Source organism: Molothrus aeneus, chromosome 14, assembly GCF_037042795.1.
Source record: "Molothrus aeneus isolate 106 chromosome 14, BPBGC_Maene_1.0, whole genome shotgun sequence".
NCBI lineage: Eukaryota > Metazoa > Chordata > Aves > Passeriformes > Icteridae > Molothrus > Molothrus aeneus.
Window position 1 is genome coordinate 7,313,105 of NC_089659.1, and position 25,284 is coordinate 7,338,388.

General features: G+C 43.5%; 1 protein-coding gene across 1 annotated transcript in view; it reads left to right on the top strand.

Annotated features, from left to right (window-relative positions):
• The window catches only part of MAMLD1 (mastermind like domain containing 1), an 81,931-nt gene that overhangs the window by 37,122 nt on the left and 19,525 nt on the right, over positions 1 to 25,284 (top strand). The window contains exon 2 of the mRNA XM_066559212.1: positions 10,554 to 12,272. Coding sequence (XP_066415309.1) covers positions 10,554 to 12,272 — 1,719 coding nt within the window. The remainder of the gene's footprint in view (positions 1 to 10,553; positions 12,273 to 25,284) is intronic.

The window sequence follows — 25,284 nt, forward strand, 5'->3', positions numbered from 1 at the left end:
TCGAGACAATGCATCTTAGGAAACTGTAGCAGGTCCTGAACTGGTCTGTTTTATACTCTGCTTTCACCATGTTTTGGGAGAAAAGTTGGAATGTGGTGAAGAGCCTGAGCTATGTTAGCTATGCAGTGTCCTGTGGGATTGTTTGTGAACACAGCAGCTAAAGATAGGAGTGCACCACAGAGATGCTAAAAATACTGTCCAACTCCACGGTGGTTGTTTAGCATTTGGAGCGCTATAGTTGGCCTTACACAGACAAAGGGAAGATGCAGTTTTGCAATTTGAATATGCAAATGAAGTCCTGATCTTGCAAATGTGCAATCATATGCTCAAATTTGAAAAGGCCACTTGTATTCCTGAAGTTAAGCATTGGCACGATTAAGAGTTTAATCAGTCAAATACAGTGTCATCAGAAGTTAGTGTGATTGCAGTGCAGAGACTTTGCTTCAAAAAACAGCCAAGAAAATCACGTTGTGTGATTGAGATCAGAACTTTACATTCCACATGTTGATACTTGGAATTGTGTTGTCTTATAAATCATCTCTTATTAACGCAGTAGGTTGCAAACAGTTTCTTCTTTACATTTATATGCATGATTTAGTAAACAGTATTTTAATATCAGTAGGAACATATGCTATGCTTCATGGCTTTCAACGTGTGACCTTTCAAGGCAGAACAAAAGCTTAGAAATTGGAGTTTACATACAACTGAGAAGTGTAGAAAGCTTAAAAGGCTGTGTAATTCACTTCTGCAGCAAGAACACCATTTTCTCTAATATTGTTTGCATAAGTCAGCATTTATGTTGTCAATTTGCAGTGATGAATGTGTGATTAACATTGCTTCTAGGACAGAGGGGAATTGGTATCTATAGCAAGTCAAGAGGTTCTCTGGTTAAAACCCAAGTAACTATGGCATTGCATATTCTGGCAGAGAGAAATTCTCCAATTCCTGTGTATTTTTAATTCACTCCTTTAGTTAGGAGGAAGGAGCAAAGAGTGAAATGTCATCCCTGATGAAGTCAGCTTCCCAAAATATTCATAGAACCATTTAGGTGAGAAGGACCTAAGATCATCAAGTCCAACCAATTTACTTAATTGAGGCCAAGATTTCAGCAACTTTATACAGAAAAAGGGCTTCAGGACTGGAATCTGTGTTTGGTTTAGGGTTTATAATACCACTGACATGCAGAATCCCTTTAAAGGTCCCTGGGTAAGTTGAAGAGCCATGTTCAAAGAGCAGGTACTACAGGAGCAAGAGCTGTATGCTGAGCTGGTCATCTCCCTGCTGCAGGAGGAAAGGTGTGTACAAACAGCATTTTTCCAATGAATCATTTTCATATTCCAGCTGATGCATGCTGAGAATAGCAGAGGTGCTGGGTTGGTAAAGATGAAAGTTGTGGGATAACATGAAATAGTCAGAAACAAATTAAATATTCATTCCTCATGCCTTACAAAAGATTTCTGCTTCTGGCCATAATACAGACTCCACTCTACAACCACTTTCTGTGAGACTAGATTGATTATCTTTTTTCTCTAAGTGAGGCTTGGTTTTTTGGATCTGTATTAATCAATATCCTGCTTATCGTTTCATTTTCTGAAAGACAGAGAATATCAAAGGAGCAGGAGAGGAACTGTTCAGGATGTTTCCTTCCTTGCCCACTTGTTCCATCCTTCTTAAGAGTTGTGCTTCAGTTTTTGGTTCCACTTAGGAGAAACCTCAAACTGCTCTTTTAAATGTTTTGTCCTGCCCGAGCCCAGAGGAGAGCTCTAGATTCAGTAATAGATCATTTTCCAGTGCAGGCAGTCAGCAGAAGGGCCCTGGGCTGGCAGATGTGAGGGTGCTGGTCTCAGCATTCAGGGCAGCCACACACAGGAGGCTGGAGCTGTTGTTTTTTGGAGGAGTAAGTGTGATTATTTCAGCTGTTGGAATAAAAATGCCCTTTTTTCAGACTGAAATAGCATTGTTTCTTACTGTTCTTTGGATTTGAAAGCATTTTGTCCCTAGGTTTGACCTAATTGGAGGCTCTGCCTCCAGGCTATTAATTCCCCAACCATACCTTTTGACAGAATGGCACCTGTAGTTTGGTAAAACCACAGGACTAAGTCTTCTGAGATATTAAAAATACAATACAATATGTAGCAGAAAAGAAGTGTCAGACTGGGTTTTATCTGCTTATCTAGTAAGTGGAAAACCTACCTCATAATTTAGGAACACGTACATCCTGTTTCTTCTACTTGTGGTCATTGCATAACTGTGCCAGTGTTAGGGGCTGAAAAGGAAGAGAGAAAAGTATCTTACAAATCCTGGGAGACCCAAGTAGCAAAAACATGACTTTTTGCTCAGTGGAGAGGATCTGCAGTTCTCCAGCCTAGACATTGCTGTGAGAAATTAATGTAGTCTACAAAATTACTGCAAAGTGTTCCATAGGACTTTGAAATTAATGGACTATAAAAAAGATATAAAACAATACTGCTGGTATTAAAACTGAGCTAAGATGAGGTAATACTGATGGAAAGGCATTGAGTCTAAGATTGATCTTGATTTACAGCCAGATATGAAAGAATTGCTCTTGTACTACAACTTAAAACCAAGAGGCAAAGAACTTGTTCTGTCTTCAGATGTCTAGTTAATAACACTTGTCATTAAATGGAACGTGGAACTTACAGCCAAACAATATGTGTGACGTGATTGCTGTAAGTCTTCAGATGACTAATTACAAGGCATCTGCACAGAGATCTCCTGCTAGCAGCACAACACAGGAGCAGGCACTGGTCCTGTTCTTCCAGATCCATTTGTCAACGGCAATTTTTCTCCTGGACAAATTTCCATTTTAACAGTGACATTAATACTGAAAGCAGATGAATTGCTAAGGAAAGACAAGAGGGAAGGCTCTGAACATTTGTTTTGATAGGCCAGATCTCTGTTGGTGCCTACCAAATGAGTCTGGTAATTCTGTCTGACCTGAAAAGTATCAAAGCTGCTGGGTTTTTTTCTTTTTTTTCATTTCTTTATAGTGAATGGTGCTAGCCTCTTGCATGCATCTTGCTTGTGTAGGGTGGCAAAATAGGTATATCCTTGGCTATGTCTTTTTTCTCCTTTCTCCTTTTTTCTTCTTTCATCCTACATTGATACCTTTATTCAGACATTAGTGATGTTTCCTGTGATTTTGCAAAGGGGTAATTAGAAAAATCTTGTTCATGTACTTGCTGCTCTGTAGGGTGTAAGTTGTTCCCTTTGAAAGCCAGACATAGATCACACATATTTCTATCATTAGAAATGTAATTGCATTCACAAAAATTGGTGAATGAGAAAATCATATTTGTGGCATCTTCTTCCCCTTAATTCTTTGTTAAAATGTAGAAAAAAATAAAGCTAATACCTTAGGCTCATGGTAGTCCAGGTTGAAATTCCTGTTAGTTTCTGTGGCTTAAGCTTGTTGTAAAATTACATTATTCTGGTTTTGTGTAGTCATGATGTTTGGTGTTTGGGATTTCTGTGCTTACCAGCTAAAGGGCACAGTTCAGTGTTTTGTGGTCTCTGACAATGCACACTCAGGGGGTGTGTGAGCACAGCCCCTGGTTCCTGCAGCTTTGCACTCACAACAGGAGCGTGAGATTTATTAAAGGGAAAGCACACACCTTGTTCTTTTCTTTCTCTTTTAACACAGTATGAGGTCCCTGATTTACTGAGGGAATAACTGGGGAAGATCTTGATGAGTGGTGCAAGTAATGGGGCAGAGATCAGTGCACACTCCCATCCAGTCAGCTGGTGCTGTGTGCTGGGGGGAGATCAAACTCTCCACGTGCAGCAGCAGTTTTTGGGAGGTGATTTACATCTGCACACCTAAGGAGCAACTTCCAGTACCTGTTGTTACTATATTTGTTTTAAAGATGGCAGTTGGGAGACTCCCATCTTTAAGCTGTAGTGTCAGGTAAAAACAATCCACATCATGCATACAAGGTGGCTAATAACCAACGTCCTTTCATGGTTAAAGTGACTGCTTACATCCCCCATTCCTCTTCCTACATCCTCCCTTCCAGTTGCCTATTTCTATGAGCATGATGAATAGAAGGAAATCCACCCTGTGAATTTTCCCTATTCATAATCCTTTCTCTACCACCACACCTCATTACAAGCAAATCTGCCACCTTTGCAGTCTGCAAGTACCCAACAGACCAAAGTGGACTTTACTCTGGTACTCCTTACCTGAAAAATTGGGGAATTGCAATTTTTAAGCACACTGGTGCATTCCTTTGGTAGCTTGGAATTGCATTGTGACCTATTTCCTTACACTGTAAAATGACAACCTAATGTCCATCCATGCTCAAATTGCTTGAAATCAGAAGGGTCAAACAGCCCAACATAGTAGGAAGAATGTGATTTTAGCTTATTTTTAATCTTAGTCTGGAGAAAGTGAGTGGTAGTTTTAATTGCTTGAGCCTCCTTGAGTTCTCCTTGTAGCCTGAGATATGACTTTGATAAAATGTAGTTTATGTTTCTTGTAGTCAGGTACTGCTTTAGCTGCTCACTGGTCAGCAGGAGGCAATTTTTCTTGGATTCAGGTATATAACATGAGTGTCTTTTACCAAACTGCAGCCAGCATGCACAAACAGAAACCTACAGATGTGCTAAATGCACTTACTGCAGTGCCAGGTCCTGCTGTACTGGAGTGGGATTGTTGCCCAGAAGCATTTGGGGTTTGCTGTTCATGTACAAGCCAGCCTACTACCCAGCACAGAGGGGCTGCAAGTAACTGCTGCTATTTAAAAGGTAATATTTTGTATCAGATCCACTTTCCAGCCTTTAAACACACAGGCACATTCTCATTTCTTTTTCACCAACTGTCCCTAAATATTAGCAGGACAGTAAAATCTGACAGTAAAATCAGTAAAGTCTAGAGTGTGGATAAATGAGCAATAGAGAGCACAAAACTTTCCAAACTGTGAATTTAAGGCACAGGAGGAAAAAAAAAGTGAAGTTTTCTTGTTTTCTATGGAAAATTGCCAGTTCCATTTTCTCATTGCATGACTGTTTTTGTCAGAACAGATAGAAACATTTTGGGCTGATGGGCAGATAGGTCTCGCTGAAGCTTGTTGAAGCCACAGAGGCTGAAGTCTTGATCGCTGGATGCTGCAAACAGTTTGCCTCTGGCAAATACATACTTCCAGTTTTGGCAGTGTCTAGTGCTTGGAAGAGACAGAGACTGATAGATTCTCTGGTCAGTTCAGTTAAGCAAACCTTAGACTCAGGTTTTATACTTTGCAGAGGGAACAGTTTGCAATATGCCTTGAGAAGATACTGGGGGGAAAATACTTCTGTTTATCTCAGGCTTCTGCCTTGCTCAGTCCTTCCACCAAAAATTAAACGTGATCTATCTGTCAAAATAATTCAGATATGCCAGATCTTAGCAGCCTGTCAGTGACCTGGATTCCCAAGGTGTTTTGCTCTGAAAGGCTTTGTGCAAAGCTGCCACCACATTAGCAAATCTCAGGATCTGTGGTGAGACTGATGTCTTCCCCACCTGCCCCGTCTCCTTTTACAATAATTTCTTTTCCTCAATGAAACAAACAGAAAAACCAACACATGGAATTTCCCAAGGTTACAAGGGTCTTGAGGCTCTTAGTGAAAGAAGGTTATCTGACTCCCATTCTGGATCTCCCAGGCATGGATCCATGAACATCAGTTTATTAAATCAGGAGAGTCTCTGGCCATGCTCTGGACACAGGGCAGCTGCTGGGGGAGGGTGTGGATGGCAGCAGCCCTCTGGTCTCAGTGCTCACTCCAAGAGGCTGTGTAGGTGTGGGAATCACTGCTGTAGGTTGGATCTGTCCGTGGCAGGGCGTGGGGTGGGATGGTGCAGATCAATAATCAGCACCCTGTGGTTGTTGTAAATCAAGGCTTGACTCTCTGACAGACTGCAGGCACAGGAAGAGGCACTGAAATACCTTGCCTAATGTTTTTCCTCTCTCATTTCTGTTGGCCTAAATAGGAATCTCTGGTTAGAGGTGGCTTGTTTCTGGTGGAGGGGTCAGTTGTGAGGCTGGAGAAGCAAGGCTCTCCGGTGTAGGATGCAGGTGCTCCTTCCCAGGTTCCCACTTGCAGCTGAAGGAAGGCATGAGTTCCAGGAGGAGAATTACAGGGGCTGTCAGGAGGGCCATGGGGCAGCCTGGCTCAGGGGAGAGCTGGAGCAGCAGCTGAGGACAGCTGACATGTTACAAGAGAAGAAAGGCTCTGAGTGCTGGCAAAGCAGGGAGCCAGTCCAGAGATGCCCATGTGTGGTTGGTTATTAAAATCCAATGGAGCCATCACAGTATTTATTTACTAACAATTTGATCACTCTGCTTCAGTTTTGGCCACTTCCTGCCTTCCTTTGTCCCTTCATTGAGTAGCAGTGAGTTCCTCAGGGCCAGCACCACCTCCTGATGCCCAAGGTCACCCTCACAGCAAGCCCAGCTCGAGGAGGGCACAGCCAAGGACTGGCTTCTCCTGCTGAGGCTGCCTTTCCCTCCTTGCACAAGAGAAGCTGTGGAGTGCTCTGCCCACATGGAGGGAATCAGTTTGGTGCAGGGAGGGAGCGTGTGACAAATTAGCTGTTTGTAACCACAGCTGTGCAGCTTCTGTGGACAGAGCAGCGTAAACAGTTATTATTTATTCTGGTTGTGCTGCCATGTCGAGCCAGCAGCGTTGCTCCTGCGTGACTTGGTCCTTCCCAGAAGGACAGCCTGCTGGTTTGGAGAGGACAGGAGTGCTGGGATCACTGCTAAAAGCAAACCTGAGGTAATGGAGAACTCACAATCAGATATGCCCTGAATCGGAGAGCTGCCTTTGTTTCCCAGGTATTCCCAAACAGAAGTTAGCCTGTGCATGCCAGTGCATTTTAATGCATTTTGACAATGTCACAGGAGCCCCTTTGTTGCTTGTCTGCTTCGTCCTTGCTTGCACATGTGAATGAAGCTTTCCCATACTGAGCCATAGGCAGCCTCCAGCCAGCTCAGGAGAATGTGTGTGTGTGTGTGTGTGTGTGATGCATTTCTAAATTTCCATTCATTTCTCAGGTATTCAATTTGAAACAGAACTGCCCAATATGCTAATCAGCAGAGAAAGGGGAAGAGCATGCTTTGGTGTTCTTCTCTTTTCTGTTGATTTTGTCAAATTGTGTAAAAAAAAAGAAGAGGAGAAAGAGTTGGAAAAAAAACGGGTCCTTCTTGGGGAATCTGGAACCAGATGAAGGAATGTTCTGCAGCAAACAGCTTCTTGAATTAGTGAGGTGAGGACCTCCTGATCCCAAAAGTTGTAGTGCCTTGTTGATGCTCTCCTGCCACCACTGTGGTTGGCGTGTCTGAGCCAGTCATGTCCCAGTAACATGGAATGTGTTCCTGTCCCCTGCACTGGTCAGGGCTGCCACAGCAGCACGTGCATGGAGAGCAGCCCCTGGGAGCTGGGGCTCCTCACAGCCAGCACCAGCCCCAGCCCAGAGCCTGCTGTGTGGGAGAGACAACCACTGAGGTGTCAGTGGGGAACACTGAAAACAACCTCTCAGCCAGAGCAAGGAGGGATTTCTGTTTATGATGGAAACTTCATACTGAAGTGCCTGGTGACTGTGGTCTATTTTTTACATTGGTGATGTGCTTGAAGCAGAAGGATGATGGCACCCAAGTGTCCCTTTTAACCAAAATTATTCTGTGATTTGCTTAGCTGCTTTAAGGAGCGTATCTTTCTCTCTCAAGTTTGGGGCTGTAGTCAAATCTATCTTAAGCAAAAGCAATGTTACTAAATTCTGTGGAGTTATACCTGCCTGCACTGGGAGAAATTGGTCTTCTGGATTTTATGGTACTTATGCAATACTCACCTGGGAAACAGGAATCTTGCTTTTCAAGAGAACATGACACCCAGCTAATTTCACTGCCTCTCACAGCAAATCTTCTCAGGAGGGCTAAGCAACAGCATCCTATTTAAAAGTCCTGTCCCAGTTTTGGAATACCTGTGCCATCAGAAAGCTATGGCCTTATTTTATCTGTTTATATCTCGTAACAGTCATAGGGAAATGAAGTTTTGTTTTCCCATCACACTTATTCCCCAGTGCAGCAGTTAAAGAACTGTTTTTCAGAGTGTTTAGAAAGCCCACATTTTTCCCTGGTAACTCAGAGCATAGGAATGTCCTATGGCAAAGGAAGAGCTGGCAAGGACATGCATGCCAGCATGTCAGCTGGCCAAGGGTGGGAGATCCCCCACCACTTCCTGCCTGAAGGTTCCCAGGGTGCAACTTGGGAGCACACTCTGTTTGTTTTGGATGTGTGAAGCCCCTGTAAATACCCTCTATACATGTCTGAGTTTTAAATATATGTAGTTAGTCTCTACCAACATGTTGCAGCCTACACAGGGCAACATCTGTTGAAACATGCAGCTCTGGCTTAATTTTAGCAGAGAAAATGAAGGAAAACTATTTCATCCATCATTAGACTAACATTTGGGAGAAGATTTAGGCCTGGTTCCATTTCCTAAAGCTAAGCAAATTTTGGCCTCATCAGCAAATGTCTGCTGGTGCGTCAGTGTCTGGCTGTGACACTGGGACAGGCTCTCACAGAGCAGCAATCCTGGCCCAGCACAGACACTGCTGTCCAGAGAGGCTCTCAGGTAACCAGACAATGTGCACTGGAAGCAGCTCTCCTCACTTCTCCCACCTGTGGTTTTTGAGCACAGTCCATGTTAAGCAATGTGACTGGAGAGCACCAGATACAAGCACTAATAACTCTGTAGGGGACAACTCTTGGGGAGTAAAGGGAAAACACCCAAAGGTCTCTTTGCCACAGTGCCAAAGCTGCTGTGTCTGGTGATGGAGGGTAGATGAACACCTCCTAAAAGCTGTTCAGCAGCTCCCTGTAGTCTGCAGACCTGCCATGATGGTCATGGACAACCAGCTTGTACCCCCTCACTCCCTTCCAAATGTCTCTGTAAACTGGATACCAACATGGCAATGTCTGATACTAATCCCAAACTGCATCTACACCCTCAGCAACTGTGGGCACAAATCTGCCATTGTCCCTCTGGCCACCACTTTAGAAATAAGTGATGAGAGGTGTGAGAGCAGCTGGGTGAGCCACCTGCCATGTTCCAGGTCAGAGCCATACACGTTTGTGGGGCTGCCTGGAGATGGGCTGAAGGTAGGGTGGACATCAGCTGTCTGCACAGTGCAGAGGAGCTGCACTTGGTGTGCCCCCCCCTGTGCTGGCAGTGCTGTGACACTGTTGTCTGAGAGCACCAAAGTGCTGCAGTTGTGCAGTGACTGAGGCATGACTGCAATGTGTTTAAAAATTAGTGTAAAATTTAGAAGTTGGCCATATGCAGCATAGCCCTGGAGTGGAGATGGTTATGCTGGGATTGGCAGGGGGACTTTTCTGTTGATATAAGCTTTTATTAGATGGGATTTTTTTAATAGCACTACATGATGGGAATTATTTGGACTTGTAACCCAGAGCTGGGAGATGCTTTACTGGGAGCTGGCTTAGAGGAACCAGGGTTCTTTCACTTTCCATTGCTGATCAGATACTTCTCTATATACTGCTTCCCTCTATTGATAAACAAGGTCATAATGCTTATTTTCCTTAACTTGAAGCAGCAATGTTAAGGTCTGATTAATCCTGTAACATACAGGTCATGCTTGTTAAAATTGAAAGCCATAGATGATTTTATGTGGAAGAGATTGCCATATGCTGAAATAGTATGTGAAGCATTGTTGCTAGTTTCACTTTCTTTATATGTAGAAGGCAGGTTTCTTTTCCCTAAGATTTGTGAATTTACAGCTCCATCATTTCTTGTAGGTCAAGATATTTATATAATTGTATTTTGAAAACATGTCCATTTTTATGAATGAGTGGCAATCCTTCAAAAGAATGAAGCTCACAATGCCTTAGACATAGAAGAATAAACAAAAATTAAGAAGTTTAGCTGTTACTTACTCTTTCTGGAATTTAAAACATCTGTGATAGGAAGTTTGAAAGTCTGTTTAGATAGATAGCTGAGAATTTGGTTTGTTTTGGTTTGTTTAGAAAGTATGCTAGTTATTTCAGATGTTTGGCCTATAAAGAATGTCAAACAATTTAATTGTCTCAGGTCTGAATTTAATTCGAGTCACTGGCAGAAGGTCACTAAATTCAGTCCAGGGTTTCATTCAGATTTGCCATTTAGACCTAAAAAATGTTACCATAAAAATGTTGGCATGTTTGTTATGCAGGGAGTATAATGTCTTAATTGAAATGCAACCAGAAACTATTTTAAAAACTTCTATTACAGTTCACATGACAGACAGTATTTTGTAGCTTTAACATCTGTTTTAAAGCCAACTCATGGATTTAGCCTTTGTCTGACTATAACGCTTCTGATTTCGGTGAAGTTGCACACATTTAAATCCTGATTGAATTTGTCTCACATGATTGGCTTTTTAATTGCATTATTTAATTTTTTTTAATCTCCAACCCAGTGTTGTAGTGTGGAGCTTCAGCACATGTCAGAATATGGTCAATAATGGATCCTTTCTTCTTCTTTTTATATTTTCACAGTTACAGGGGTCCATTAAAAGAAAACTGGAAGATGATAGCTCTCCTGCCTCCAGTGGTGTGCCTGATGTCACTTTCCCAAATGACAGTAAAAGACTTTGTCTTGATGATGTAAACCTTGCCATGGGCCAAGGGGCCAACCCCAGCATGGCGTGTCCAGAAATGCAAAGTTCTCCATTCCCCACGGGTCACAGCACTTCTTCCCTGGGAGTCACAGGGCACCCAGTGCTCCTGGAAAACAATCACATAAATGGGGGTGGCATTGGCTCCCCGTTCTCAGTGCCAGCCAACACAGAAATCAATCAGAAGGGGTCGATAGGAGGGCAAACCAACAACATTGTCCATTACGACGAGAAAGGAAACAGCTTACAGTCTGTGGACCAGGAGCTGCAAGATCTATTGGAAGAGCTGACCAAAATGCCTGATCCTTCTCCCAATGACCTGGATCTGGAGAAGATTTTGTGCAGCAAGGCTGAAGATCCACTTGGTCTGAGTCATTCCCAACCAAACATAAGTACCACTCCAAAGTCCTCCCCGCAGACTTCCCACTTGGAGAACCATGTTGCTAACAAAGATTTTTCTCCAGGCTGCAATCCAACCAGTGGAGGATCCCCTCAGATGAGACCATCATCTGCTGGAGCTAACTTCCAGGTTCCTCCCTCAAACAAACCTGCTGCATCACCCATCTCTACAGCAGCTCAGAACAAAAACCAGCCACCACCGATGCTCCCAGTGCCCTTGCCCAACATGCCTGGCTCCAACTGGCATGCTCAGCAGCTAAAGCAGCTGGCAGCCAGCAAGCAGGTGTCTGGTACCAAGCAACAAGTACAGGCTCCCAGCTGGCCAACTATGTCTCCTCCTGGTCTCTCTCCGCCTTACAGGGCAGGATCATCCCCACACCATCAACCTTTTAGTCCTCAAAATGTTATGGTGTCTGGCATGCCTGCTAATAATTTACCAGGAAACAACATTCAGAGTCCTCAAAACACTCTGCTTTCAAGCATGACTTCCAGCAGCACCCCATCCAATGGCCCCTCTCCCCCCTATGGCTCTGAGAAGCTCTCCAGTCCAGCTCTGAGCCAGCAGCCCTTCAGCCCTCAGAGCTCCATGCTGCCTGCTCTGACAGCAGCCAGCTTGCCAGCCAGCAGCATTAAAAGCCCACAGAACAACCTGGTTGCCAGCATGGCCTCCACAAATACTGGACCTTCTCCACCGTACAGGCCAGAGAAGCTGTCGAGCCCTGCTCTGCATCAGCAGCCCTTCAGTCCTCAAGGTACATTAATCTCTAACATCACTCCCACCAGCAATCCCACAAATATGCAGAACTCGCTTTTTAAATCAATGACTACAAACCAGACCAAAAATATGAACATAATTATGCAACAGCCATCCAGTAGCTTACAGCCAGGTCTGGTGAATGAGAGCCCTGTTAGCCAAGACCAGTTTTCTTTCACCAACACCAAACCACTGTCTCACTTTGCCTCAGAGTCAGCTACTCAAAAAATGTCCCCTCTGACGGCAGGACAAGGACAGCAGTCCCTCATTCACTATCTCCAGCAGCAGCAGCAGCAGCAGCAGCAGCAGCAGCAGTCCCCAGCCACACAGCAGCCCCAGCAGAACAGCAGCAGCCAGTTCCTCCAGCAGCAGTTCCGACAGCTGATGCAGCCACATCGGATGCAGAGGCAGATGCAGGCTGCCACACTGCCATCTCAAAGCAGACAGGTGAGAACCTCTCTTCTGTCTTACATGGCTCATGTGAAAATAACAAATTATTTATTTTCTTAATTTGCTTTTCCATTTGTGTTTCAAATGCGACGTCACTAAATTTCTGAGGTGTGCACAGTGCCTACATGAACAAGGCAATAACAACCTCTGGTGTTATCATAGGAAATTTATTTATTTCTTCAACTAAAAATGTACCATAATTCCACCATGCATTGCCTGTTTTAGCCTGGTGGAGAACTTTGTGCTATTCTAAAGTAATTTTTTTACTTGTATAGGTGATAGTCTCTTTTTGCTTATATTATAATCTCCAGAGATATTCTCCTTGCATGTTTCATGTTATCCTTTCAGAGGGAATATCTTCTTTTTATCTTAGTGCCCTTCAACAAATTCATCTCTGTGTTATGCTTCTGAGGCTAGAAAAGATCAGGTGGGGTGAGAAGTGAAGTTAAAATGCGTCCTTCATGGACAGCAGGTCAAACAGTACAGCTCCTGAATAGCAAAGAGGCAGACTTGAAATACCTGTTACTAGCATTTGCCAGAAGCCATTCCCTGCTTTGGATGAGGGCCATTCCCCACCCATGGTGATCTGTGATACCAATCGAGCTGGTAAATGCAAAAATGCAGCTGGCAAAAGTGAGGCACAGCCCTGGTTTCTGTCCAGTGACCTCCTCCTCCCTGAGACTCAGTGAGAGGTGTGGATGTGCTACCACCCCAGATCAGAGATGTGCTGTGAACAGGGTCCTGGGAGCACGGAAGGGCTCAGGGACCGGGTCTGAGAGCAGCCTGGCTGTGAGGAATAAATGTCTTTTTGTTTGGAAGAATAGTTGGAAACACCGAACCTCATCACCAAACCAAGGCTTTGTTAGGCTGAGCCAACACTTTGTGAGCAGACTCCTCCAAGCTGCTTAGCTGTGCACACAGTCACTCCATCAGCAGCTTGGGGAGGACTGAGACACTTCTGTCCCAGTAAAGCAGAGACTGATCTCTGAAATTCTGCTGGGATCTGCTTGAGAGCTGAAGTGTGACATGCACTCCAGAGCCAGGTCTTCTTTGCCCTTCCTCCCTGCAAAGTGACTGGTTCTTAAGGAGGGAGATTTCATCAATCTTGGTGTAATGCTGGTGTAACTAAATATCAAAATGTCCTGTGACAGCAATGAGAATTAGGAGATAGTTACTAAATATCAGCTTCTGAGGGGTGCATTGGCACTGTGCCTCTTCAGGATCACCTCCTCTTTTGCAAGTTGTGCTCCCTCCATTCTCACTTCCTGCAGCAGCCTGGAGCAGGCAGCAGGGCAGGACTGGTGCCTCACTGGATTTGTGTAGAACAGGTAGCAGGGAGGCACATCTTGTGCTCTTCAGAGGGTTACTAGTGGAAGGCCTCTTATTCAACAAAGACCTGGAGCAGTTTGTTGCTCCAGGCACATGAGGACCCTGCTTGTGTTCAGTGGGACCCAGGTCAAACAGAGAGTGGAGTCTTGCTGGCTGGGGATCCTGGCCTGTGGATACGATTGAAAGGGAGCCAAGTGCAGAAGTTCCATGAATTACTGCCCACCACATGTTTTACTCTGGAGGAAGGTGTGTGTGAAGAATACATTCGTGGTGTTTTCCTGCATCTTGCATGAGTGCTAGCAAGTTGTTAACCACAGTGACATGATCACTTTTGATCATACATCCATAACCTTTGAGGTTTTTTTTTTTTGGCTTCACCACTTAGTGTGTGAAGTAGGAATGGCCTTGTTGGATTCCTGAGGTTTCTATGCCCCAGTTTTCCCTGCTTTGCATTTTAGTCTTATACCTCTGAACCCCTTGCATCACTGATTAGATATTTTTAAAAAATTCCTGAAGTCAGTCTGTCTAATTGGCTGAAATATTCCTTCTTCGAGCAACTTTCCTGGTGCTCTGCCTGTGCTGCATTTTCAGCTGATTCTCACTGTCAGAGAGAGAGTTATTATAATCTTGCTGCTATCAGTAGAGATCAAGGACAGTTAAGACAATGATTACAGGTGATGAGCATTTTACATTTTCAGACTAGTTAGGTAAGCTTATGGTGCCTCCCTCATTTTACAGGGCAGACTTAGACCAATAATTACACACCAGATGACAGTGTTCCAGTTTTACAGTCTGTTGAGCTGCTGAAGAAAGATGGTGGATATTCAGGAGTGGAGCATTTTGTAAGGTTTTGATAACTTTACTGCAAATCTCATAAAAGAAAATGGATCCTGAGTGCTGAATAAAAAGAAAGATTACATAGGAAAATTATTCTGTGTAGGAATTCTTGAGTCTGAGATATTTACTACATTTCATGGAATCTGGCATGGAGATCTGTTATTTGTCTGCAATAGATTTCTTATTTACATTGAGAGATTGTACTGAATTGTGGACCCCACCTGCTCTGTACCAATTTTACTCCATTAGAGTGAAGTACCCCCAGTGACTGTGGTTTTGATTTCCAGCAGTGTATCCAGAGCTGAATTTGAGCTTTGCAGAATTTCAGTGCAGTTCCCTCCTGAGGCAGGTGATGAAGAGGACTTTTCAAGCAATGAGCAGTTGTTTCATTAAAAGGCACAATGTTAAAGACTCAGAAGATGGGGGAGACAACTGCATCTCAAAAATTAGTAAATTTCTGATGGCAAATTGCCCTTTTATAGCCTCATTCACAGAAATTTGCTCAGAGAAAAATAACAGCATTCCCTGAAATGTTGCTTAGTGCTTAAAAGTCATCCCCTTACTCTGTGTGTGTGTTTGCAAATGTGACTAAAATTTCTAAAAAGAAGGCATAGTTCTCTCTTCTTTGGAGCAAGAGGTGCAGCTTTGTACAGAAGAAGAATGTGGATGGTGGCCAGTTGGAGGGAGAACAATAAACCATGAAATTTGATCCTTGTAGCCGGCACAGCAACACGGGGAACAGAGCAGCAGCCGCAGAGCCAGAGTGAGCGTTTTGCTGTTGTTTCACTGTGTATTAAAGCAAACACTCCACATTCCAAAAGCAGGGTTACTGCTGGTGCCTCACAGCTCTACCATTTTCGTAGTTAGTGATGTATCTTTGAAGTGCAATCAGTGTGTCCCAGATCCTGTCTTGCCCGCACACTGCTCCATCTGATAGGGCTCATCTCCCCCATCTGAAGCACTGTGTCTTTATTGTTGGCCACGGACGGCTATTGATTGAGGCGCTGACAGTTTGCATTGTGTGGCACTGCAATGCCTGGTGGGGCAACGCTGCTCTCTGGCCATGGGCAGCTTTTCATTTTATTCCTGTAGGGCTGATGCTGGTGAGTGACATTATACTCAAAGGTCTGGACTCTTAAATCCAAATATAAAGATGGTAGTAAATGCCGGAGTCAGAGGTAGTCTCCAGAACTATCACATGCTGTTTTCAGGGGTAAAGCTTCACTACTTGACTCTGTCTGCTGTATCTGGGTGCACAAAAAGCTGTATTTGCCCAGGCAGGTTGACTAGTTGGGCATCTCCCTGATTTTCATGTCTAAATAGAGTTTGTACTTGCAGATTTCCTGTTCTGGAATGTCCAATACACTGGGCCAATACAATTCTGCCTTCAGCAATGCTGATACAACACCTCAGTTCAGAAAAGCTGTTCTGTCAGTCCCTGCAGTGCCAGAGCAGACCCAGGGCTCAGTGCAGGGGAAGGAGGGATCCCCTCCTCCCTGAGGGCAGAAAAGCAGCCGGTGATATTCACAGTTTGAGTCAGGAGGGAATACAATAAACCCTTTGGGTGGCTATCTCTTTTCCAAGCCCAAACTGATGTGAGTTAAAACTCGGGAGTCTCAGGGAGGAGGGCAGGATTGCTGACTGACTGCTCGGTGTGTGAAACGCTGAGAACCAAAGCACAGCTGAAAAGGTTGTTTTGTTGGGGGCTGTAGGTGATAAACAGCCATTGTCTGGGAGGGACATGCTGTGTCTCTGGGCTCCACTTGCACCGTAGGAACCAAATGTGCTATTCTTAGAGCTCTCTGCATTCCTGCTGACATCCAGGGACTTGTACACTGGATTGTCAGTGAAGGGTATATTTGTTTCATCTCCATTGCCAAAAATACTGATAGAGAAAAAATGACAAGGGAAGAGACAGAGAGAAAACTAATATTATTTGCAGTAAAAGTGGCTGTACTTTTACTACATGTGGACTGCATATGGGATAGTGAAGAACATGCTGAGGACTAAAATATCCTTTGAAAAGCAAAGTATTTCTTTGACTGTGGTAAAAGCAGAAATACATTATCTGAGTTGGAAGAATAAACCATAGGTTGCAGAGAAACACCAAAACTTCTGAACTAGATTAAATATACTTTTTTTTAAAGTTAAAAAAATCTTTCAGAGCATAAGTTTTCTAAATATAGAAACAAAACTGAAGAAGAAATGTTCTGTTATGAAAAGCAAACTGACCCAGAGGTTAGATGTCAAAGATTAAATAACTATAATGGAATACGAAATACAGCTTTTATTAATATGAAGAAATGGTAATACCATGGCCTGATTTCTATGGGTGCCATATATTATGGGAGGTTATTTCTGCCTGTGAAAAGTCAGTGCACTGTGATTGTTAGGTGAGACTGTTCTGACTCAGCAGCACTTCATAAGCTCTGATGCAGGTTGATGAAGAGTTTGGGAAAGCAAAGAACACAGCCTGCATCATCTGAGTACATAGAATCCTCCTGCAAGTACAGGGAAAAATAATGTTTTATTTGGGATTTACAAGATGTCACAAGGCATCCTCCTAATGCATAAAACAATTACAGTATCATGCTTTATTAATAAAATCAAAAGTACTGGCCAGATTTCATCTGCAGCTTCAATCCCCTACCCTTTTTCTTCAGGGTCAAACTTATTTTTAAAGCCACTTTGAATGAAGTTCTGCTGGTCTCTTCTCTTCTCTTCTCTTCTCTTCTCTTCTCTTCTCTTCTCTTCTCTTCTCTTCTCTTCTCTTCTCTTCTCTTCTTTTTAAAATCTACCTTTTTTTTCTTTTACCAATGCTGTGAAGAGAAAACCAGATTTGATTTCTTTTACCAATGCTGTGAAGAGAAAACCAGATTTGATTTCAAAGAACAGTGCCAGCACAATACCAAAGCAAAGCCTTTGAGGGATGGAGGGCTTTTGAAGGCAAAGCAACAAGCCCTTCAGCTAATTAAGTGCCTTTGAATAGGGGAATAAAGGAAGCTGGTGATGAATCTGGATTACAGAGAGCAATAAGGCTGAGCCTGGAGTTTGACATCTCCACAGATGTTAAAACATCTTCCTGAATGGTCATTTCTGAATTTATATTTATCTGTGCATTTGCCAGTGAGTTGATATGTTTTTCAAACTTGGAGATTCTCTGTTCTCTTCTCAAGAGAGTCTGAGAGGAGCTTGACTGAAGCTATCAACTACCTTCTTCTCCCTTCCCTCCCCTGTAAATAAATAATGTCAGTTAAGTCTTGGAAAGTAAGAAGTGAACTTGTGGAACAAAATGGGGTGTTTGGCCTCAACATGTCAACAGTAATACAACATTTTCAGAAGTGCAGTAATCAAGACAAAAAAACCTTAATTCACATCTGATCTTATGAGCCCATTGCTCTTTCTCAGTGGTTTTTTTTTAATTGCATGTGTTGTCTTCTTGTGTTCCATTTTGGGTATTTTAAAGCATTCCCCTGCTGTAGTGGAGCCCTTTAAGCCATGTCTTAACCTTCCCACTTCTTTAGCTTGTATTTTCAGATGTTTGCAGGCACTGATGTTTCCAACTGCTCTGCCTAATGCACTCCATAATTCCTTCCAGTTTAGCTCTCTGTTGTGCTGATAGCACTCTTGGACACCACACAGCACATCATTAGGGCAAGCAATCTGCAGAGAAGAAGCTTGTAAATAGACCAAATCCTTCTAAACACTATGTGGGGAGCATCCTCCCACTCTCACCATCACCCACCTTTTGGATCTGAAATTAATGTGGACACTACACCAAAGCTGCTCCATCCAGACAGGTCTTTCCCTTGGTTATGACCTGTTTAATAAAATGGAAAATGTTCAGCCAGCAATTGAGCATGTAGGACACGGACAACTCTGTGGGAATCTCACACTGGACAAATTAAAATCCAATTGGAAAGAAAAAAGAGGCTCAGGAGGTACTGTAAACACCAGTGAGGGGTGCTGGAGGGTTTGAGGAAGTCTTCTCTTCCTTATGTGCAGGACAATGAAGCGATGAGGAAGGGTTGTCCAGGGTGGAGAAAGAGGAAGCAGTGCTCATGTGCTGTGAACATGTACAGGGAAATGTGACTTACCCCAGAGAAATCTGGGGCAAGGTGCTGCATTTCAGCCTGACAGGCTGCTTGCAATGTTCAGGTGCTCGGGATGGGGCTGTGTGTCCAGGCTGTGTGTCCAGGCTGTGTGTCACAGCTGTGTGTCCAGGCTGTGTGTCCAGGCTGTGCCATGCTGTGTGTCCATACTGTGTCCAGGCTGTGTGTCACAGGGCTGTGTGTCCATGCTGTGTGTCCATGCTGTGTGTCCATGCTGTGTCCAGTGTCCAGGCTGTGTCACAGGGCTGTGTGTCCATGCTGTGTGTCCATGCTGTGTGTCCATGCTGTGTCCAGGCTGTGTCACAGGGCTGTGTGTCCATGCTGTGTGTCCATGCTGTGTGTCCATGCTGTGTCCAGTGTCCAGGCTGTGTGTCACAGGGCTGTGTGTCCATGCTGGGTGTCCAGACTGTGTGTCACAGGGCTGTGTCACAGGGCTGTGTGTTCATGCTGTGTGTCCAGGCTGTGTGTCCAGGCTGTGTCACAGGGCTGTGTGTCCATGCTGTGTGTCCAGGCTGTGTGTCCATGCTGTGTCCAGTGTCCAGGCTGTGTGTCACAGGGCTGTGTGTCCATGCTGTGTGTCCAGGCTGTGTGTCCATGCTGTGTCCAGTGCCCAGGCTGTGTGTCACAGGGCTGTGTGTCCATGCTGTGTGTCCAGGCTGTGTGTCCATGCTGTGTCCAGTGTCCAGGCTGTGTGTCACAGAGCTGTGTGTCCGAGCTGTGTCCCTGCTCCAGGCCAGGCACAGCCACAGAGCCGTGGGTGAGCAGAGGACAGGGAGCCACGGCACAGGGATTCTGTGTGAGCCCTGAAAACCCCTCACCACCCCTCTGTGGTTTTCAGCTCTAAGCAACAGACAATTGCTTTCTTCTGCTCTGCAGTGCAGGATGGGAGACAACCTCACCTCCCAAAGGTGTAGGGAAGGTGGTACTATCATGAAGAATGACTGATTCATCAGTTGTACCCAAACCCCTCTGAGCCTGCCAGCCAGGGTGGACAGTTCCTCTCAGGTTTTCCAGACAGCTTGGTAGCAGTTCACAAGTGTTCTGGGATAAACATCAGCTGAATTAGGCCCCATCTGCAGATTTTCTCCTTTTTTTCTCCTCCCACAAACCCATTATACTTTCTTTATTATCACAGATTGGAAAAAAAATCCATATGCAGAAATCTTTAATTAAAAGCAGTTGAGCAAAAGGTTTTGAGCATACATATTTTCTCAACTGTGCTCTTTGATACAACGAAGTTTTAAACATCCTGGGAATCTGGGGAAGGGCTTGACAAACTTCTCACTGCGTGGCTTCAGGATGAATGCCATAACTTCCTTCTGTGTATCATTCTTAACTACTTGTAGAGTGGTTGGTGATGGGTAAGGTGCATCCTCACTCACAAGTCAGCACACCCATAATTCTTACATTGCAAAGGTGTGTTCATGGCCCAGCGTGCTGAGGAATAGCAATGAGGAAATGCTTTCCATGACCCTGTTGTACACCCAGCTCATTTCAACTGTGCTGTAAATCCCCATTAATATCAGAACATCTTCATTCCATTTTCCCCATGTTTTTGGAAGGTAGGGTTGTACATTGTCTGTATTTTCTGTCTCTCTCTTAGTCAACGACAGTTTGGGGAGCTTGTGTTGAACTAAAAGCAGTCTGGCTTTTGGAAAATGTGCTCACTTCCCTAAAACCATGCCCTACTTATTTCCTCAAATTTGATGCCTAAATTAATAAATAATTTTAATACTTTCTGCAGTGGTACTGTTAGAGCATGGTATCTACCCTTGATTTTTGGGGTGCTTTCTACCTAGTATTCTCATAGTTTAAAATTATATCAGTATTTCACAAGGCAAAAATATGTACAGAAGCAAACAGAATGAAGGCAAACAAGTGTGTAGGAGAGTCCCTGGATGCTGTTAATGCCGTGCCTGGTTCCAGCAGGGCGGGCTGACAGAGCAGCCCCTTTGCCTTCCCATTCTGTTCCTCTGTCTTCCTGCCTGGCTGCATGAGCCCTGCACACCAGCTCAAAGTACAAACATGTTTTGATTCAGATGCTATACCTAGAAATAACTTTCCTGGTAAAATGAACTTGGTGGGGGTTTTTAATTTTTTTTTTTCCTTGGGCATTTTGGAGAAATTTCAGTGTGTGGGTGGGGGGAAACAAAGCCGTGTCTGTAAACAGGAACTGATATTGTCTGTGGGACTGAATGGGGAGAGAAACTGAACTGGCCTCGGTGATTCTCTCATACATCTGTGAGTCTGGAAACACTGGGATGATTCACAGTTTGCTGATTAATACAGGAGCAAGCAAAATGGTGTGAATTAACGGCCATTACAGAGCTGCACTGGATGGCAAATATCCCCCCAGAACAAATGATGTTTCATGAAGATTGCTTAGAGGAAGAGGTAATGGGTCTTAAATACGAATTAGAAGCAGTCCCATCAAAGCTGTTAACATTAAGGTTTGAAAGCCAAACACTATTATGAGCTGTTTTCAAAAACTGTACATTTAGGAAGTCTGCCCTGTTGGCTGTGTAATATTTCTGTCTCGAGCACTTGGGATATTTCAGGCAGCCAGCACTAATAATTGATAGAAATTCACAATCAGAATGCAGCAGCTCTTCTTAGGGCTTTGAAGGCTAATCACTCTATGACATGTTTTAAAGTTAAATTTTTTATAGCACATATAAAGGCAAATATCATCATTATCAGTACATAATTCTGAAAAGCACTACCATTAACAAGAAGTAATCCTGTATTACAATTTAACCCTTGGAATATAGGAGTGTTAAAGGATGAAAAGAGTAAATGCATTACTTCAGTATGAATAATATTCTCTGCATAACCAGCAAAATTATTTAACATTTGTCATTGAATTAATGAAAACGCAATTCCTTGGATCAGTGTCAGGCAGATGCAGATGTGAATGCAGGTTATGCACAAGCTGTGCTGAGCTATTTTTCCCCACTACAGAATTGATGGGAGACCCACAAGGTGGGTAAGCCCTTCAATGTAGCCAAAATAGTGTGATATCCTGGCCTAAGACATTACATTAACAGCTTGATCTTGTAAAGATTCAAACACACACACCTAAATTTACGCAGTGGGAGGTCATTCCAGGATGACTGCAGGATTATTTCTGAGAGCAGACTGAATCATGTGTGTATCTAGGCTTTGTATGCTCAAGAAAGACCAAAGGTGGAGCAGAAGGATGCAGCAAGGGGCCCAGCAGTCGTTGGCAATGCTATATTAGTGCTGCAGCAAAAAAAGACAGGGAGTTGGAAGCTTTGATGCACTTGTTCCTGCCTCAGATCAAGTTTACATTTGAATTATTTTTGGCTTTTCTGGTGTTGTTGTTGTTGTTGGCACTGTGGTTTTTTTTTTCCTTTTAGGGATTAGTACCAGCATTTTACAAACTTCCCAAGCTTCAAATAAATTAATGTTTTAATCAGTCCAGGGGTTATTTGAAGTCCTGTTGTGTTTGTTTTTTAAAGTCATCAACTGCAGAAGGAAAATTTGCCCCTTGTAGGAAGAGAAGCTGTCCCATCCTCTCAGGCACAGCAATAAAAAAGCAAATGGGGGAAAAAATCTTAACAAAACACTTTCCCCCTCTCTTTTGTGATTAGCAGACTTCTAATGTTAATGTGTTTCTTCCCTTTCCAGCAAGATGAGGACATACTACCCTGGAATATCAGTACTATGTATCCCTGTCATAAACAAATCAATTTCTCTTAGTGCTTAATTACTCAGGGCTTTTGGAAGCTTCTCTTTGCATAATAAATATGTTTAATATTTCCTTTACTCTGTGGCATTAGGAATAAACAGTTTCAGCGCTGGGTTGAAGGGTAGTTTACAGGACACTCGTGCTCGGGCAGTCTGTTTTCTCTCCCGGTTGCTCTGCAGGCTGTGTTTAAGCAATGAATGAGCGATCATATCAGCATTATTTTTTGTTTCGTACAACCCCCTTTTTCTCCTCCTTTGCCGCTCAGTTAGCACTCTTTCTGCAGTGGCATTTTCGCTTTCTGCACGGAATTGTGTTTCTCAGCATAGCTGCATGATGAGTGTGAGCTGCTTTTTTCTCCTTTCCCTCCCCTCCCCAGAGATGCCCTGTGACTTCCTCTATTAGTCCATTAATCGCCGTGGCTCAAAATTCAGTCTGATCAAAGGAGCAGAACGAGGTTGAAAAGTGCAGATTCTAGCAATTGACTTGACTGTTTAGATTCCCTGCTGAGCTCATTTAGAGCTGGAATTAGGCTGTTCCCGCTGTATCTTTCGTCCTTGGCTCGGCGCTAGCGCGCTGCGCTGCCTCGCCCAGCCCGGAGCCAGCCCTGCCCGGGCAGCGAGCATCCCTCCCTGGGCCAGCGAGCTCGGCTTGCCTTGGTGAAAATATCTGTGCTCACATTGCTTCCCTTACCTGACTGCAGGAAAAGTGCAGAACCACTTCACTGAAGGAGTAAATCTTGATGGTTTTAGTTTAAACATCAAATTTCCGTCTCTTGAAGATCTTTGCTAAGGTTGTGACGAATGATACGAGTGGGAAAGCAAGAATTAAAACAAAATGTAAACGGGAAATTTGTAAACAACGTGAAGTTTCTTGTAAAAGTTTTCTTTACACGGTAATGAGTCACTTCAGGAATATAGCTGGTGTTAATGCCTATTTATACATGCATTTAGAAACTGGTGCTATTTTCTCTCATTAATAGTCTTGTTTTTCTTGTTTGCTTCGGGCAAAAATGCAGACTGCCCATACCTGTGGTGTTTGCTGCAGATTAACATCTGCTTTTGCAATTCTTACACATCTCAAATTCCTGCTGATGTAACTGGGAGTACAAGCTCTCCAGGAATAGTGTCGGACTCTTGATGTCATTATTTGTGATTCTGCAGTTACCCAAAGTGTGCTAATATCTCTCAAATAGAGGTAGAGTCATTTGACATGTAAGTTCTTATCTCATTAAGGTGAATTATTGTTACTGAAATGTGAATGGTGTTCTATTATCAGAGAATATTATGTATATAATGGTTTAAGAGCACCTAAGGTCAGCAAGAACAGAGAAATGTTGATAACATCACCACAGACTGTGTGATGGTTCTGAAATGTGAGTAAATCTTTAACTGAAAAAGGTAGACATATCAGTGTTTTCTCATAGTTTAGGACTTGGACTAAAATCCCCAACATTTATTTATGTTGCATTTTACTTTTTTTTAAAGGAAATTAAAAATTACTACTTAATAAGAACTTTTTCATAAGAAAAAATGTTGGCATTGAGGGGGGGGGATATATACTGATCTGTTTTCTGCCCAGTCCACAGTCTGAGCTTTTTCCTAGATAGGTGGCATATATCTATATGTCTATGAATTATACTTTTAGAAAGAACTGTGATCTTCCTGAGGGACCTTATGTGTTATAAGGTTAGTAAGGAACTCCTGTTTTCAGTGGGTTGCTCCATTCTAGGTGGACACAATATATAAAGTTACTATGCTTTAGCTTATGAAGAGCTAAATAATAATCCTCAAATTTCGTCCTTTATAAAGCGTTTATATGCTATCAGGATGGTGGGCTAAAATCTTGCTTTCTCTATGATTTCCTGGTTTTTCTACTTATGATAATAGTATTGAGAAATTTCATAAGATGAAATGCTGTCTAGCTGCATTTAAAATACACATTTTGCATGTTTCTGTCTTGATCAAGCCAGGGGGAAGGTATGTACCTGCTGCCTAGATTACTGTCAAACATAACAGAAAGTAGAGTTGAATTGTACTCTGTTCTCCTAACAGACCCTATTTGCTCCTCTGACTGGGTACTAAAAGGCTTTTATTGCCCTGCCTCACTAACATTTTCCAAATAAAACATTTTTTGCCAGTTTCTGAAGAAATAGCAGAACAAGTACCACCTTAGACAGGCTGGAAGGAGTCCTGTGCTGAGGATTATATACCAAAACAGTTGGCCAGAATAAGGAATTAAAGTAATCCCTGATATTAGGAACATGAAAATGAGATGACCTTCTGTACATGTGAGTTTCTAACCCAGCTGCACCACAGGCTCCCCTCCATCACTGTTTCTCCACACCTTTACCGGGCAGAAAACAAAAGCCGGGCCGTTCAGCAGGGAAACTGGAACACATGCTTGCAAATGTTACAGCCTTTAAATGCATTGTATTTTTAACAGTAGTTCGTGATTGGAATGACAGGAAGGAAATGAGCAGAAAACATCCTATTCTATCTCTATATAAAATCTTGCTTGTGAAAGATACAGTTACCACAATAATGATGGGACGCCAATTGATTCATTGTGCTGGGAGACAAGTGCTGAGCCAGAGAGCCAGCGGGGTCATTTTCTTGCTCCAGCTCCTCTTTGGTTGTTTGCTGAGGAAGGGCAGGAGAGGGTTATAAAGCTGCTGCCACTACATTCAATTCATGTTTTTCTCAGAAGAGAAGAGACACCACTAGCCAAGATCTCTTTCCTTTGGAAATTGTGGCTGGGAAGGGCCCCTTTGGCTCGTCAGACAAAGTGGGCAGTCAGACAGCCCCTTTCCTGAATCCCAGGCAGGCACCAGACGGCTGAAGGAAGAGAGGCACCAGGCTGAATTAGATTGCCTCCTGCTTTGGACAGTACGGCAGGGAGGCAGGCTTAATTGCTTTGCAGCTGTTCATTTTTTCCCCTTCTCCCTCCCCTGCCTCCTCTCCCTCCTCCCAGCTGACTCCGGAGGCAGCCCCTGCTCCAGCCCCTGGAAACCTCCCCAGCT